The 18,288-nt window shown below is 42.1% G+C and overlaps 2 protein-coding genes across 2 annotated transcripts in view; one reads left to right on the forward strand and one right to left on the reverse strand.

Moving 5' to 3' along the window:
- Positions 1-18,288, forward strand: part of LOC118215092 — an 800,072-nt gene that overhangs the window by 416,429 nt on the left and 365,355 nt on the right. The gene's annotated exons all lie outside the window — the stretch shown is intronic.
- Positions 17,559-18,041, reverse strand: LOC118215113 (histone H3). Its single transcript, XM_035395560.1, has one exon. It carries the CDS (start codon positions 18,014-18,016, stop codon positions 17,606-17,608), a length of 411 nt encoding a protein of 136 aa, XP_035251451.1. The 5' UTR covers positions 18,017-18,041; the 3' UTR covers positions 17,559-17,605.

Raw genomic sequence — 18,288 nt, forward strand, 5'->3', positions numbered from 1 at the left:
CACAAAATGCCGGGCCCCCTCCACGTCCCATGCCGCCACGCACGCACCACACACACCTAAAAGAAATCCCCCCCATGGGATTTCTCCAAAAAGGAAATAATAAAGAAAAAGAAAATAAATCCAAATCCTCAACAAAAAAACCCAGCCACAATAACTAAAGGAAAAAGAAAAGGAAAATCCAAAAAAAACCCCCCAAGTTAAAGAGTCTACAGAGCCTGTTCCTTCCTGGCTGCCTGAACCCAAACTGCCGCAATCCCCGCTCTCTTATCCCTCTCCCTGCGTCCGAGGAAACAAGCGGCAGCTGTGTGAGCTCGTTACCTGGCGAAGTGGAGGAAGCCAATTAACCCTAGTCCACATACCCACACATGCTCCCAATTACCAATTAAGGAAGTGCTCTTACCAAGCAGCGGCTCGTCAGGCTCACCTCCTGAAATATACACAAACACAAACATTATCATACCCACACACACACACACGTATACACATATACGTGTGTGTGTGTGTGGGCTAAAATCTGCACAGTTGAAGCAATGAAATTCATTTACAGTAGTGGAAATAAAATCTGTTATAAGAAGTTGTGTAGTGTCTGATGAATGCTTGCTTCTGTTACTGTAGTGTAACCACAACTCAATCCATTTTGAAAAGTCACTGCTTGTCTATTGAGCTGGTATGTTTATATTACCTCTCAAATAAATGGTTTTCCTGTAGGTTTGACCCTGGATCTGCTGCACATCAGTTGAATGAATTAGACCACTAAGCTAAAATCAAGGCAGATATGTGGTTTGCATGACATCCAGTCTCTGAGATGTTCCTGAGACCCTACAGTTTTTCTCATTTTTTCAGATGCATTTCTAAACACTGCAGTCACACATTACAAATGCATTACAGTATGTTATGATTGCTTTGGCTCAATGTGGAAAACTCAATTTGCCAAACTGACTGGCAAAATTCTAACCTGAAGACACAAATTGCAGTACCTACACACAAAGTACACAACTCTAAATCACACACTTAGTTTTCACAGTACAATTGTCTCATATTAGTACAATGTTCTAATGCTTATTGCTACCTGCAGATTGCGAAATGAAGTCAACATGTTTGCAATCCTGACTCGTCACTTCCAACAACATTGCCCAGGTGAGTCGCATTGCAGCACGATTGGTAATCCCAACATAAAAGGCTGTTTTACAGTACTACATTCAGCAGTGTCTGACAACATGGAGCTGCCCAATGCTGTTGGTATTGATGTACTGTAATAAATGTAAGGCTCCTCCAGCTACAAAATTCTAAGTAGACGATTACAGTGCATTTTTATGTTGGCTCAACTCAGGTTCTTTGGATTACAAATTCTGAACTCCAGAGGCAAGTGTTTTATGTGTTAGTGCAGAAAGCATAAATAAGTTCCAACTCATATTGTGCTATTCAGCTGACACGACTAATAGGTACAGTGAATATTACACCATTTGAATAGAAGGGTGCCGATAAATATTAATGTATCTTTAAAATTATATATATATACTTTTTTTGGCCAATTTGTATCATTTTATAGCTTTTATTTTTCCTCATAATATCCCAGTTGTCCTCAGTCTGAGAGTTATTTAGTTGTTTCATACACAGCATGAGCTGATAAATCAGTTTTCACTGCTGTTTATAATTCGGCCGTATGAATAACAGTTTTTTTTTCTGAAACTATTAGCTGTTCTTGGTTTACTAGTAATGCATATTAGCCTTCAGCTTACATGTTGAAGTCTCCTGAGGCGATGTACTGTTCTACCCATAGGTGTTTTGTTATGTCTGGTTTAATTTATTTTATTTATGTTTTTAATTTTAGTATTAAACTTTCCTAATTATTATTATTGTGTCTTTGGACCTGTCGGTCTCTTACAGTAAACATGAGCAGCTTGGTTACAGTTCATTTCCACTTTTGACACGGATTTGGTTTAAAATAGTCCATTTGAATGTTAAGAGGCTTGTGTGTAAAAATGATTTATTTAGAGTGTGGGTTGATGAACATAAACCTAATATCATTTACTCTGTCTGAAACATGGTTAAACAGTAAGCTTTCTGGCAACGAGATTAACCTCTGAAATTACTTACCTTACAGAGCAGATAATGAGTGAGAGGTTTTCCTGAGTCCGAGGGGGGATTTGAACCTGGTCTGTGACTCATCCAAAAGTGGACGCACAACCTGGTGAACTACTAGTGAAGACATAGAATTAGACTAGAATAGAACAACCTGGTGAGCTACTAGTGAAAAAGACATAGAAACTGCAAAGTTTTGCTCTTTTTAACGACTACACTTCTATATACATCCACAAATTGCGAGACATATTCTATGTATACTGTATTTGCGATGATGTAATCAGGCAGGAAAAAGAAGGAAAAAAGTCTGGGGCTTTATTTTGTGGATCTGTGAAGGTGTTTGTGAATTCTGTTTGTTGAAATGGGGTCAGAAGGCACAGAAATTGATGTTTTTAAGGGCTGAGAGTCTATGGTCATTGTGGTTATTTCTGTGGGGAACCCTGAAAAGTGCCAAACTCTCGGTGCTGTATAGGTATGGGACATGCCCCGCCAAGGCATAACTTGGTGGGATGGCATACCTGCCATACCAATTTTACAATCCCTATTAGACTGGATAGCCGTTAGTCAAATCGAATCAAAAATAAAAAAATAAAAAAAATTATATGGCGCATTTCACAAACAATTGTCACAATACACACAGACAACCCTGGCCTAAACCCCCACAGGAGCAGGACTAAGGCAACAGTGGCAAGAAGAAACTCCCTGTGGCAGATGGGAAGAAACCTCAGAAGGAACCAGGCTCAAGGGAGGAACCCATCATCCTCTGGTCGACTCAGGGTGCAAGTTTAATGACCGGCACGGTCAGTCAGTCAATGTTCACACTGATCAAATTAGGCAGCTGAATGACACTCTGGAGGTGGGGCTCAGATGATGGGCGAGCCCGGGTGGCGGGGGCGGGGTCGGGGCCAGGTGGCGGTGGTAGGGAGTGGCAGGCGGTGACGGAAGTGGGGCCGGAACGCAGTGGTGGGGGAGTCCCGATGACAATCATCCTGATCATATTTTAAAAGCTGGTGTTTGGCTAGACTGCTTGGATAATCAATCTTTAATTTATTTACTGGAAAACAACATTTCCCAAACTTCCACCTAAAATCATTAAAAATGTGACAGTGTAAGAAAATAAATGTTGATATATTTATTTGAGGTATCATTTCTGTTAGTTTTCAGCTAATAATATATGTTCAAGATGCATGTCATTTTTTATTTATTCTGAATTTACTCAGGTAACACGCCCCCTGGAGAGAAGTTAAAGTGAAGGGAAGACATTTTCCGTGGATAAACTCTGATCTCATAGATCTCTACAGGGAGAGGGATAAAGCTTGGCCTAAATTTAGACAGACAAGAGATCCTGCTGATTGGGAAGTATATAGACAACTTGGAAATATCAAATCTAAGACTAGGGATGCCAAATCTGATTATTATAAAGACTGTCTTGACTGTAATTACCATTTAAAAACCATAAACAGTTTTTGAGTAGAATAATAGTAATATCCATCAAAAATCAAAAGATAATTGTGTCAAATAGTGGTCCACAATGTGGGAGTGCAGGATCATTTACTGAATGTGTTTCTCAGGCCTTCAATCAATATTTCACCTGTCAGCTCTTCTCAGATCCTAAACTTTTATAAGTTTAATTTTAATAATAAGTGGCTTTTTTCCCTTTTTCATTCAAGAAAATATTACCTACGGATGTTCTGTACTGTATTAATGAATCTCATAAAAAACATGTTTTCAACATACAAAAATGCCAAGGTACTCACACATACAAAGCACTGTCCATAACATTCAAACTGGTAAAATCTAGTAAAATGCCATTAAAAGTATTGATATCAAAATGACACCAAGTTACTGTACTACAAACAATGTCTTGCCTCACTGAAATTAAAGAAGCTGTATTCCAAAGCAATGCTACCCAATGTTTTCTAAATTGCTCTTCTCTGGGGTCCCTGCCTGACTATGTAGAGTGCCACTCCACATCACATCAACGAAAACAGCACAGCACTCAAGGAAAACGTCATCTTCCGTCCCTGATGAAAGATTATTTGAACGATATATTGCTATACATTTGGTCGATGCCAAGATTAATTCATATTTAATGGATAATTTCATACACGTACAGATTACGTTCAAAAAATATTGTATCAGGGACCAAAGACGACATCGTTTTGTCGCCACATCAATAATGAACGTGTCAGGAGGTAGCCTGGCAGCTGGGCCAGATTCGCTGGGGGATTGATCATTGGAGTCTGGGTGCACATGCAGATCGGGGCGTCAGCCGAATCGCCGGTTGCGGGAGTTGGGGGTGTGGCGCAGCTGTTTCGTGTTTGCCCTAACGAGCTTGCAGGTATAAGGAGGCAGGTGAGAGGGAGAACGCAAGAAACACCAGGGGTGACTGTTGGGTTCCTCAGACAAGGACTTTTAGCTTTAGTTTGTTTGGTTTTGTTGGGATTGGTGGGTTTTTTTTGTTAATGCTATTGAGCTGTCTCCCTTCCTGGCGGTGGCTGGCTGGCGGTCCTGGACGAGAGTGACGCTGCACTGGAGCCACGGGGAGCCAGCTGCCCCGGACCGAGTGGAAAACGTGGTGGGATTCTGGGAGGAGCGGCGCTGTGCAGAGCCGGACTGGTCCTGTGGCAAAGACACTGCGCTACTTCTGGGAGGACCAACGCCGCGAGGGGAGACTATACACAAGCCCTGACGAGGGTGGAGGAACAGCGAGTCTCCCACTCTGTGAGACTGTAAAGCGCAGACTAGGACCGGAGCCGGCGCCGGCTTGCTCCCCAGCTGCAGGGCGCAGCAGGGACTTTGCATGCAACAGTGGTACGGCAATAACGTGCAGCGGACGGCAGAGTGGTCCGGGGCGCTACCCAGCAGCTCAGAGACTGAAGGGGACAGTGGGAGACAGTGGACCTTTGGGGTTTGGGTTTTTTTGTTTTTGTTTTTTTGTTTTTTGGATGTAGAGTGGCCGAGCATAGAGGTGTGGGCCAACTACTAGGGATGAGCGAGTACACCATTATCTGTATCTATATCTGAATCTGTTCAACCAACAAAATAATCTGTATCTGTATCTGTACTTGGAATGGGCGGTGCTTAAACTGGAAGTGGGCGGGGCCGAACCGGAAGTTGGTATTTTAACCTCTTAGCGCAAAGCCCCTAGTGGTCGGCACGCCATCGTGCCGAGATTACTGCACTCAGACATTCAGTGCTACTGCAACCAAAGTATGAGTTAAAAACAGAATCGCTTTCTTTCAGTTTCATTAGTAGACGATACATGACAAAAATGCTGAATACGGAGTTTCGCAGCGCCACCATTGTCGTTCTAGTCGTTCATTTAACACGCACCCCTTCCCTACAGTCTCATCTGCAACTACACCCCCCCCACCCATGACATAATGGACAATATTGTCTATCTGGGCATTCATAAAAATATTCTCTCACCACTCAAAAATCGTACTCCGTCATAGCAACAAGATAAACCCGACAATAGCCCTAAGATATGCTAATGCAGCACTGAAAACGCGGCTCATTGAATAACGAAATAAACGAGACAAAGTTTTAAAAAATGATACCATGTCATTCTAAAGTCAATATCTGGGACTAAATATTGAGTAAGTACACAGCCTTACCATTGGTTTACGCTTAAAAATGTCCCTTTTGAGACTGAGTGGTCATATATTGTTTTGGACAATCCGTTTGTGACATTTGTGATGCCTGGGTACCTTCCAAAATAGTTGTGCATAATACCACGTGTCATTTACGGCGTTGTCGCCCTTTTTAGTACAGTCTGGCTTGATTGACAATTAGTTTATTCAGTAGGTGAGAGTATAAGCTTTCTAACGATGTATAACATGTCTACTTTTGATTTTGAAATAGCGTTTTATAGGTCAGCGTAACCAAAATTTTTCTTATCATCACATTCACTCTGTGGTAGCAGTAAAAGATGCTGTTATCAGTACTCTGGTTTTATTATTTTTTTAATGAACAGACGGTGTGAAGACAGTAGTAGAGAGAGCGTGCCAGGTTACAGTTGGCTAACCATGATGTACTGTATGTCTTGTGATTTCAGGTGAGCGACGATGTCTAAATGTGCACAGAAGTGCTATTGCATTAGTACAGTGGATGTATAAGAGTGCTAGGATGTCAATGCTAGTAGAGTGTGTGTATGAGATCGTTAAATGTTATACAGTACAAGTATATGCTTATTTCATGTAGTCGCTAGCTGACTGGCTAGTTAGCCCCACTGTAGCAGCTAGTTAAGTGGCTAGTTAGCCCCACTGTAGCAAGCTAGAAATGTCCGTTTGTAATCAGTAATATGTGCTTACGTGTGAATGTCCAGTAAATATGTGGTGAGAATAATGTGTTGATCCGAATCTGAGAATTGCAAACTTTATTTCATTGAGAATATATGACAATAATACATCCCTGTGGACAGAGTGGCTGTGAAGATGGCAAGACTGTGTTGTGTGGCACAGCAGCAGTGAACTTTGTAGGCTCGGGGTAGAGGAGGAGCTCTGTGTGTGGCTGGCCTATCACGGAACGATGTGGACACTGGACACAGCTACCCAATGAGGATTTTCCTTAATCACGAGTATGGATATTGACACTTTTTACTCGGATGGTACTCGTGCTCGTAAAAAGTACATTATCCATACCAGATACTCGTTTCATCCGAGTATTCGGCTACATCCCATTTTTAATATGCTATTATTATTTTGTCTACGGTGTGTGTGTGGGAGTGTGAGGTGCGAGTGTGTGTGAGACCCCGCCTGTGTTTGTGACTCCCCCTGTTAGACGGCAGGGTGAGGTCTCCCCCCCTCCGGAGGTGGGGCTAAGGCACAGGAGGGCCAGAGTGGGTACACTGTTTTTATGCTGGGTGTGGGCATGTGTGAGGGGAACCCCAGCGGCTTAAAAGTGTGTGGTGTGTGAGGGGTGTGTACGCTCCTACCTGCGTTGGGGCTCTGTGGAAGGGAAGGGGAGGGCCGGAGTTGGAGAGTAATTTAGGAGTGTGTGGTGTGTGAGGGGTGTGTATGCCCCTACCTGCGTTGGGGCTCCGTGGAAGGGAAGGGGAGGGCCGGAGCTGGAGAGTAATTTAGGAGAGTGTGGTGTGTGAGGGGTGTGTACGCCCCTACCTGCGTTGGGGCTCTGTGGAAGGGAAGGGGAGGGCCGGAGTTGGAGAGTAATTTAGGAGAGTGTGGTGTGTGAGGGGTGTGTACGCCCCTACCTGCGTTGGGGCTCTGTGGAAGGGAAGGGGAGGGCCGGAGTTGGAGAGTAACAAAAGAAGCCGGGGGGAAGTAGGAAGAGCGGGGCTGGTGCGAGAAGGTGGCGTGCTCTGTTTTTATAAATTAAAAACAAATAAAAGTCTGCCTTTTATCTGCCTTGTCCTGATCTCCTTGTGGTGGGTGGGTTCCTGTACCAAAAAAGCATTGTCGGGTGGCGGGAGTCAGCTGGGGCTGCTCCTGACCTTGACAAATGCACCGCCCGTTATTGTGCGACGGATATTCAAAAGATAACAGTAGCACAGGGTGATGAGAACAGTGTCACAGAGCAAACGTTCGTGCTGCCGCTCACTCCCTATGTAGTGTGCTACATCTTATATAAAACACGTTTTCAACAAACAAGTTACTCACCCATACAAGACATACCCCGTCTATAACTCATTCATTCAGACAGCCAAAAGCAATGCTATCCAATATTTCCTCAATTCTTTCAAGTCACTTGGCCCTGTGTGTATAAGCATGCACTACATTGACAGGCCAAACATATGTGTGGATGGCTTTCTCACAGTCAAGATGGATTGAATAGGCGTGTATATGTCCAATTTGTATTGGTATGTATGTATTTCGCTGCCCAGCCTTTCTGTTGCGTGAATGATAGTATGTGTCTTGGCATAAGTGTGTGTTCGTAAATGTGAATGTAACATGCTGCGAGGGAAATGTCCCCATGGAGATAAAGAAGTTCTCTATGTATGTATGTACAATATGTATTTTACATGCAGTATTTATTGTACATAGCAAATATACAATAACTTGTACATGTACTGAAATTCAGTTCAGAAGCAAGTATAAACATGTTTTCTGGAGAAATATGCTTCCTGTAGTTACTCAGCAGCAGTTTTGTACATGAATTTCAATGTGTTCCCTGAAGCAATTCGAAATATTTGACTCTTTGATGTGACACAAAGTTTGCATGACATTGTAAAATGGTAAGATTACAAAACACAGGGCCAAGTGACTTGAAAGAATGGAGGAAATATTGGGTAGCATTGCTTTGGAATACATTTTATTTAATTTTGGCGAGGCAAGATATTGTTTGTAGTACCGTAACTTGGCGTCATTTTGATATCAATACTTTTAATGGAAGGTCTGGATTTTGGCAGTCTGAATGAATGAGTTATAGACGATGTATGCCTTGTATGTGTGAGTAACTTGCCATTTTTGTACGTTGAAAACGTGTTTTTTATGAGATATCATTTCTTTTTGCAAAGCGTTTTATTATGAGAGTGAGAAATGCGAAATGACACTGCAAGAAACGGTTGTGGATTATGGCTATCCTTGTGTGAATTTGTACAGTCTGATGAGCGTGTACCGTTTAGCAGTTTCGGTTTGCTATATATGTAAAACAGTGGCTGTGACAAAGGGTGCGGTGGCGTAAGTGTAAACGCATCAGAAGCACAGGTGAAATATGGCTAGTGTATGTACTCACGGATTTGACGGCCATCCAATGAGCCTTGATTGACAAAAGAATCAGCAAGCCCGTAGAATTAGAGCTCCCTCGGTTGCAACTTGTGTACCCTTCTGTCCTGCTCCGTTGTCTGTTATTTCGTGGAGATGCACTTTTAGTGTTTGTAAGGTTTATAAGGCATTTTGATAGGCTTATCTGCTGGTAGGAATCCTCGTCGCTGTTTTGCTAAGCTAGAACCGGAAAACTTGATAGTGGAGAATAAGAGCAGACGCATATGTCCCAGCAGGCTTTGCATATGAGAAAATGACAACAGTGTGAGATAAATTAGGAAAAATTATGAAATTGCGTAGTTGAAACAATGTTTTTAGCAGAATGGGCATGTAGGTGAAGGTTGACATGACCACAGACTATAGTGCAAAGTAAATGAAGTGACCATGCTTAGTTTCCTTATCGAGCGGTTTATATAACAGTCTGTATAAAACATACTAGTTAAAGTGGAGAGTTAAGTAACGTGTGAAATCTATTGAACTGCTGTGCTTTTGTCATGTTCAGTACTAGTAGTTATAATTATGAGTGAGTCATGATTTTAAATGTAATGTTTTAATGGGGAGTTTCAGAACGTACATACGTAGTAATTGTTTGTATGTGGCTAGATAGAGAACAGGGTGAGGTAACATGGATGTAGAAACGTGGCGTTTGCCGATAAGAAGGTTTTGTACAGTAGCCAAGTGAAGAAATATAGTTAGTAGAAATGGCAGAATGGTGAACTGGTCTTTCTAATAAAATGAATACATCTGCCGTCATGAAATGCATATGGGTGGCCGTGAGTGAGTTTTGGTAAAGAAAATATAAAAGCGTAAGAAAACGTTAGTGTAAAAGAGGAAATTATCTGCCTGAGGGCGAGGCGGGATTCAATCCTTCATTAACCGGAGGTTTACCAGTCTGTGACTTTGTCACATTGCGTGAAATATCATTAGCAAACCTGTTTATGTTTTTAAAGAAGAACACAGACCAGTAAGCACAGAAGAGCTCCCGTTGAATCCATATGGCTGTGCAATATTGTAGCCGGTTAATAACTGAATGTGCAGACGGTATGTCATAATGCAGTGCATACGTTCGGTGAATGGCGGGTAGATATGGTGCAAAAGCAATAATTGAGAAGTAGCAGACAATCATTATTGAGGGTAAAAGCAGGCTGAAGAAATGTGTTTCTAGCTGGGCTTGAACCTAGAACCCCACATATCCAAGACTGGGAACTTGCCCACTACGCCACAGGCAGACTAGCTGTTTCAACTGGAAATGTTTCAGAGTAAAAAGGTATGGGTAAGGAGGAGGAGGAGGAGGAGGAGGAGGAGGAGGAGGAGGAGGAGGAGGAGAAGAAGAAGGAGAAGAAGAAGAAGAAGAAGAAGAAGAAGAAGAAGAAGAAGAAGAAGAAGAAGAAGAAGAAGAAGAAGAAGAAGAAGAAGAAGAAGAAGAAGAAGAAGAAGAAGAAGAAGAAGAAGAAGAAGAAGAAGAAGAAGAAGAAGAAGAAGAAGAAGTAGTAGTAGTAGTAGTAGTAGTAGTAGTAGTAGTAGTTCATGAAATCTGTCTGTTGAAATGGGGTCAGAATGTAATGTTTTTAAGGGCTGAGTGTTTGTGGCTGTTATGGTTATTTCTGTGGGGAACCCTGAAAAGTGCCAAACTCTTGGTGCTGTATAGGTATGGTGCATGGCCCGCCAACTTAGAAACAAGTTGCGCAATGTGGGTGGCTGCTTCTGTCACTGTAGTGTAACCACAATTCAGTACATTTTGAAAAGTCATTGCTTGTCTGTTGAGCAGGTATTGGGATGGCAGGTATGCCATCCCGCCAAGTTACGCCTTGGCGGGGGCATGCCCCCATACCTATACAGCACCGAGAGTTTGGCACTTTTCAGGGTTCCCCACAGAAATAACCACAACAGCCACAGACACTCAGCCCTTAAAAACATTAAATTCTGTACATTCTGACCCCATTTCAACAAACAGAACTCATAAACAACTTCACATGTCCACACAATAAAGCCCCAAACTAAGGGGATTTTGCGTTTTCTCCTTCTTCTTCTCTTTCTTCTTCTCATTCTTATTTGTCCTGCCGCCTTTCCCACTAACAACATGTCTCCCCATTGGACATTTCACTGACACCAGCCAAATCTTCACCTACACGACCCAATCAAAAACGCGCATACAAACGCAAAATACCGATACCTTTCTACTCTGAAACATTTGCAGGGTAAATAGCTAGTCCGCCTGTGGCCTAGTGGGCAAGGTTACAGTCTTGAGAACACGGGGTCGTAGATTCAAGCCCAGCTTGGAACACGTTTCTTTAACCTGCTTCAACCCTCACTAATAATTGTCTACTACTTATCAATTATTGCTTTTGCACCATATCTACCTGCCGTTCACCGTTCAGTTATTAACCAGCTACAATATTGCTAAGCCATATGGATTAAACGGGAGCTAATCTGTGTTTACTGGCCTGTGATCTTTAAAACCACCGGCAGGTTTGCTAATGATATTTCACGCATTGCATAGCTATGGCATGGTGCTGCACTAACGAAGTCACAGACTGGTAAACCTCCGGTTTAAGGCTTGAATCACGACTCGCCCTCAGGCAGACCATTTCCTCTTTTATACAAACGTTTTCTTACGGTTATATTTCCTTTACCAAAACTCACTCACGGCCACCCATATGCATTTCATGACGGCAAATGTATTCCTTTTATTAAAAAGTTACACCAGTTCACCGCTGTGCCATTTCTACGAACTATATTTCTTCACTTGGCTACCGTACAAAACCTTCTTATCAGCAAACGCCACGTTTCTACATTCATGTTACCTCGCCCTGTTCTCTATCTAGCCACATAGGCTACAAACAACTACGTATGTATGTTCTGCAACTCCGCAGTCTAAACAGCTAGTCTGCCCGTGGCCTAGTGGGCAAGGTTACAGTCTTGGGAACATGGGGTCTTAGGTTCAAACCCAGCTAGGAACACGTTTCCTTAACCTGCTTCGACCCTCACTAATTATTGTCTACTACTTATCAATTATTGCTTTTGCACCATATCTACCCGCCGTTCACCGTTCAGTTATTAACCGGCTACAATATTGCTAAGCCATATGCATTATGACTTACCGTCTGTACGTTCAGTTATTAACCGGCTACAATATTGCTAAGCCATATGGATTCAACGGGAGCTCTTCTGTGCTTACTGGCCTGTGTTCTTTTTTAAAACCACCGGCAGGTTTGCTAATGATATTTCACTCACTGCATAGCTACGGCATGGTGCTGCACTAACGAAGTCACGGGCTGTTAAACCTCCGGTTGAAAGCTTGAATCCCGACTCGCCCTCAGGCAGATCATTTCCTCTTTTACACTAACATTTTCTTACGCTTACATTTGCTTTACCAAAACTCACTCACGGCCACCCATATGCATTTCATGACGCAAATGTATTCCTTTTATTAAAAAGTTACACCAGTTCACCACTGTGCCATTTCCACTAACTATATTTCTTCACTTGGCTACCGTACAAAACCTTCATATCAGCAAACGCCACGTTTCTACATTCATGTTACCTCGCCCTGTTCTCTATCTAGCCACATAGGCTACAAACAAGTACTACGTCTGTACGTTCTGCAACTCCGCATTAAAACATTACATCTAAAATCATGATTCACTCATAAGTATAACTACTAGCACTGAACATGAGAAAAACACATTTGTGCAATAGATTGCACACGTTATTTAACCCTCCACTTCAACAATGAACGTTAAATACAGACTGTTATATATACCGTTTGATAGAAAAACTAAGCTCGCTCATGGTCACTTCATTTACTTCGTACTATAGTCTGTGATCATGTCAACCTTCACCTACATGCCCATTCTGCTAAAAAAAAAACATGTTGTTTCAACTACGCAATTTCATCATTTCGCCTAATTTATCTCACACTTGTTATTTTCTCATATGCAAAGCCTGCTGGGACATATGCGTCTGCTCCTATTCTCCACTATCAACTTTTCCGGTTCTAGCTTAACAAAACAGCAAAGAGGATTCCTACCTGCAGATAAGCCTATCAAAATGCCTTATAAACCTTACAAACACTAAAAGTGCATCTTCACGAAATAACAGACAACGGAGCAGGACAGAAGGGTACACAAGTTGCGACCTAGGCAGCTCTAATTCTACGGGCTTGCTGATTCTTTTGTCAATCAAGGCTCGTTGGATGCCCGTCAAATCCGTGAGTAGCCTACATAGCTACACCCTGCCATATTTAACCTTTTCTGATGCGTTTACAATTACGCCACCGCACCATTTGTCACAGCCACTGTTTTACATATATAGCAAACCGAAACTGCTAAACGTACACGCTCTTCAGACTGTACAAATTCACACAATGATAGCCATAATTCACAACCGTTTCTTACAGGGTCACTTCGCATTTCTCACTCTCGTAATAAAACGCTTTGCAAAAAGAAATGATATCTCATAAAAAACACGTTTTCAACGTACAAAAATGCCAAGTTACTCAAAAGTATTGATATCAAAATGACGCCAAGTTACGGTACTACAAACAATATAGGCTATCTTGCCTCACCGAAATTTAATAACATGTATTCCAAAGCAATGCTACCCAGTATTTCCTCAATTCTTTAAAGTCACTTGGCCCTGTGTTTTGTAACCTTACCATATTACAATGTCATGCAAACGTTGTGTCAGATCAAAGTGTCAAATATTTCGTATTGCCTCATTGAACACATGGAAATTCATGTAGAAAACTGCTGGTCAGTCACTACAGGAAGCATATTTCTCCAGAAAACATATGTTTATACTTGCTTCTGAACTGAATTTGACTAAATGTACAAGTGATTGTATATTTGCAACATACAATAAATACATGTAAAATACATATTGTACATACATACATAGAGAACTTCTTTATCCCCATGGGGACATTTCTCTCGCAGCATGTTACATTCACATTTACGAACAGACATTTATACCAAGAAACATACAATCATTCACACAACAGAAAGGCTGGCCACCAAAATACATACATACCAATACAAATTGGACATATAGATGCCTTTTCAATCAATCATGACTGTGAGAAAGCCATCCACACATATGTTTGGCCTGTCCATGTACTGCACACTTATATACACACAGGGCCAAGTGACTTTAAAGAATTGAGGAAATACTGGGTAGCATTGCTTTGGAATACATGTTATTAAATTTCGGTGAGGCAAGATAGCCTATATTGTTTGTAGTACCGTAACTTGGCGTCATTTTGATATCAATACTTTTGAGTAACTTGGCATTTTTGTACGTTGAAAACGTGTTTTTTATGAGATAGACACGCCACAGACACACAGGTCTTTGTTCTCAACGTGCTGGTTCACACTGATGGCGCCCCTGTGGTTTTGTGCCTGTTTTCAGTCTTAACAAAGACAGTGTTCCCGCTGTCTACAACCGTGCATCGGTTCTGTCACTGTTTTGGTCATTTTGTAATTATTGTTTAATTGCGTCCTCCCATGTAAGCATCATAGCACTTTTCCTTATGGTCATGCTCTGCTAAAGTCCAGTCACCCTTGGTATCTCTTACAAAGCCTACAGTCCTCACGTTTGCATATGTTGCACAATACCAATGGTCCCTACTACAGTCCACAGACCTAACTTTTGCGTGTGTTGCACAATACCAATGGTCCCTATTACAGCCCACAGGCCTAACGTTTGTGTATGTTGCACAATACCAATGGTCCCTATTACAGCACACAGGCCTGATGTTTGTATTTTCCACATTACAGATTATGACTGAGCTGGCGGGCCTTCTGTAGCATAAGCCAGATAATATTGCACCGTTAGAGCCTTTCCCTCTTAGTAACCTGGGGATCGAAGAGGTGCCACAGGTGAATTGGCCTATTGTTTTGTTGGTTGTTAATTGTCCCTGCTTGCTCCTACAAGCTTTTAATTAAGAAAGACAGAAAGAAAAAATACTTTTTCTAAATAAAACATCATAGTTTTCTATTTTTGTCTGAGATGTTGTTTTCTCTGCTGCTGGCAATCTGTCAGTATTTTAGAAACATGTAATTACATTGAGCTTTTTAGAAAACGCTCCATTTTAACAATAATTTCACTGGTGTTGCTGCCTAGTCTGGTTTTACTGGTATTATCAGTGACATGAACAACTTAGTTGCATTGTGAATGCTTGTGGTCATAGCTGTTTTGCTACTTATTTGTAACAAAATCATTTTATTGTAAAATGGCAACCAAAGGTGGCAACCAAAGGTGTTACTTGTCACTGGTGTTATTAAATGCCCCTCTATTGTTTCCAAAAAGTTGCCTTTTTAGGTGTTACTTCACATGACACGTTATTTTACGTTTTATATTTGAATTTAATGCACTAAAAATTCTTGCTTTAACAGAAGAGCAAGAATTGTAATCTGTTCGCCAGTCTACACATTTGGTCAAATGTTCGGCAGTTAAACCCCTGCAACAATTCCTAGAGTGAATGCTGTCTAAAACTAATCTGACTTAAACATGCATTGGCCAGCTTGCCACTTGCAGAAAAGACTAAAAATAAAAATCCAGTATTTTATCTAGCTACCATTGTGACTGGGTAATTTGAAGAAAGGGGGTCTACATAACGATGAGAGTGATTGTGTATTCTCTCTCATCGTTGTGTACACCCCCTTCTTTCAAATCTTTTAGATATGCTGCCATAGCATAACACCCTGGGGCATTTCCATGTTACACTTATACCACTACATATGCAACAGTTAACTCCTTCTGTATCGCCTCATATTTTTCAATACAAGCCCGAAAATGACATACCCAAAATAAAATGGTTGCTATTCATGATCCCTTTTGAGTACAGGCATAATCTAAAAAGGTACCCCTAGGAACTTTGTTTTCCAAGAATCGGAATTACAAAAAAGTAACAGAAGCGCAAATACAGTGGCAGTAGAAGTGGAAATTTTATTTATTTACCTGAATTGCTTGATGTCTGGGTTCACACTGTTTGCCAAATTTTCCTGTTTTTCTGTAAGATCTTTTTGAAGGTGTCTATGTAAAAAAAGAGTTATAAAATACAATTTATTCAGATCTACATTAATTCTCTTGGTTCATTGACCTTGTGGTTGCCCTCATTTATGGCCTAAAATGCCTTTCTAGATATTATTTTCACTCAAATGGGAAATGGATGACCGCCTTTGACTATATCCGTTGAGATTTTTCCTGGCATTATAGAATATTTATCGAAGCATTAAGTTCAGTAACTTAAATATTGCACTTCACCCCTGCTAGCTTCTGACAGCCAAGCAAATTAACTAGACAGCTAAAGACAGTGGTGCAGCTTTAATTAGCTAGCTTTGTATGAGCTTGAACATTTACCTCTGACTAAGATTTATTTCATGGTGTCAAACCGGTTGATATTTTTATTAGTTTGCTTTCTGATTCTGGACTTCAGAACGATGAGATCTGGCCAGCATCCGCCATCAGACCCCTGCAGCTCATCCAGAATGCTGCAGCGCGTCTGGTCTACAACCTCCCCAGACATTCCCATGTCACCCCCCTGCTCACTGACCTCCACTGGCTGCCTGTTATGGCTCGCATCAAATTTAAGTCCTTGGTGCTCGCATACCAGGCAGCTAAGGGGTCAGCACCAGGGTACATTCAGAGGATCATCAGACCCTACACACCAGCCAGACCTCTCCGTTCTGCCACCTCTGGACGCTTGGCACCTCCCCCTCTTCGCGTCTGCGCTTCCCGCTCCCGTCTGCTGTCTGTCCTGGCCCCTCGCTGGTGGAATGACCTCCCCGTGATGGTCAGAACAGCAGAGAATCTCACCACTTTTAAACGCAGACTGAAGACTCATCTCTTCAGGCTGCACCTCTCCCCACCCCTCCCTAGCCTATAGTTCAGCTCATTGTACCTAGCTAGGATAATTTGATTATGTTAGTGTATCTGGCAGGATTGTTTTTGTATGATTAGGTGTGATTCCAGTGCTAGTTTGTACTTTGTACTTGGTAGGATTCTTGCTGCTGAACAAGCTTACTCTACAGGGTTGGAGTCCTGATCGATGTGGTCACTTCTGGCACTACGATCCTTACTTCACTCTAGTGTTTCTTTTGCGCCTCTACATCATGAAACCTATGCACTTGTTGTACGTCGCTCTGGATAAGAGCGTCTGCTAAATGCCTATAATGTAAATGCCTATAATGTAATGAGATAGCAAAATGCTTTTAAGCCATTAGATTGCTACACGAAGTTAAAGCACGCGACAGAACGATCATATCAAAAACAGCAATGCTGGAGACAGCATCTGAAGTTACAGTACAACAGGTTCGCAAGTGTACGGGTCTGAATTGGCAGCAGTGCTTGTTAGTTTGTTTCACCAATGAACTCGATTTAAGTTGATTGATGTACCAGTGCAGCAGTCAGGCTCGACTCATTTGTTGAAGTGGAACAGAAAATGTTGCGGAACTTGATTCACTTGGCTGCTCACTGAAATGAGGGGGAGGGGGAGGGAAATCACCAGGACCTATTTCTCACTAGTGATTTGCTTTTTCGAAATGTAACGTGCCTGAATGCAATACACAAAAAAACATAGAAAATAAAATGATACAAAACTTACCTCATTGAAATATTAACAAATTTAGGAGTCTATGGGATTCCATGAATGAACAGTAAGCATTAAATATCACAAGGCATCTGTAAACTTAGAAATCACATGCGCGCACACAGAACACGGAGAAATTTGCTGCTCTGACAAGCAATGAAGTGGCTCTTAAAAGAGCCTTTGTTTGGATTATGGGCATGCAAACCATTTAAGCGCGCTCTCCACGGATGCGGCGAGCCAGCTGGATATCCTTCGGCATGATGGTCACTCTCTTGGCATGAATGGCACACAAATTGGTGTCCTCGAACAGACCAACCAGATAAGCCTCACTAGCCTCCTGTAAAGCCATTACAGCTGAGCTTTGGAAGCGCAGATCGGTCTTGAAATCCTGAGCAATCTCCCTCACAAGGCGCTGGAAAGGCAACTTGCGGATCAACAGCTCAGTAGACTTCTGATAGCGGCGGATTTCTCGCAGAGCTACAGTGCCAGGCCTGTAACGGTGAGGCTTCTTCACTCCGCCAGTCGCAGGCGCGCTCTTCCGCGCTGCTTTAGTGGCGAGCTGCTTCCTGGGGGCTTTGCCACCGGTAGACTTACGCGCGGTCTGCTTGGTTCGCGCCATTGCGTCTTATTCAAATACTTCTTTACTAAATACACGCGTTTATGGTGCCACGATGCGTATATAAAGCATACCAGAGAGAAGCTGATTGGATAGGCTATTACGAATTCTCATTGGCTCTGGTCCTGCCTTCGGCCCCAGATCTTATTGGATCACGTCTTCAGCTTCCTCTGCCGCCAAAAATTTAGACTTTTCTCTTACCGCTTAGAATTTTAGTCTACCACACCCCTCGTACTGTAACATTGCAAAAGCGAGACTAACATCAGAAGGATTTA

This window comes from Anguilla anguilla, chromosome 16 (genome assembly GCF_013347855.1).
Source record: "Anguilla anguilla isolate fAngAng1 chromosome 16, fAngAng1.pri, whole genome shotgun sequence".
Lineage (NCBI taxonomy): Eukaryota > Metazoa > Chordata > Actinopteri > Anguilliformes > Anguillidae > Anguilla > Anguilla anguilla.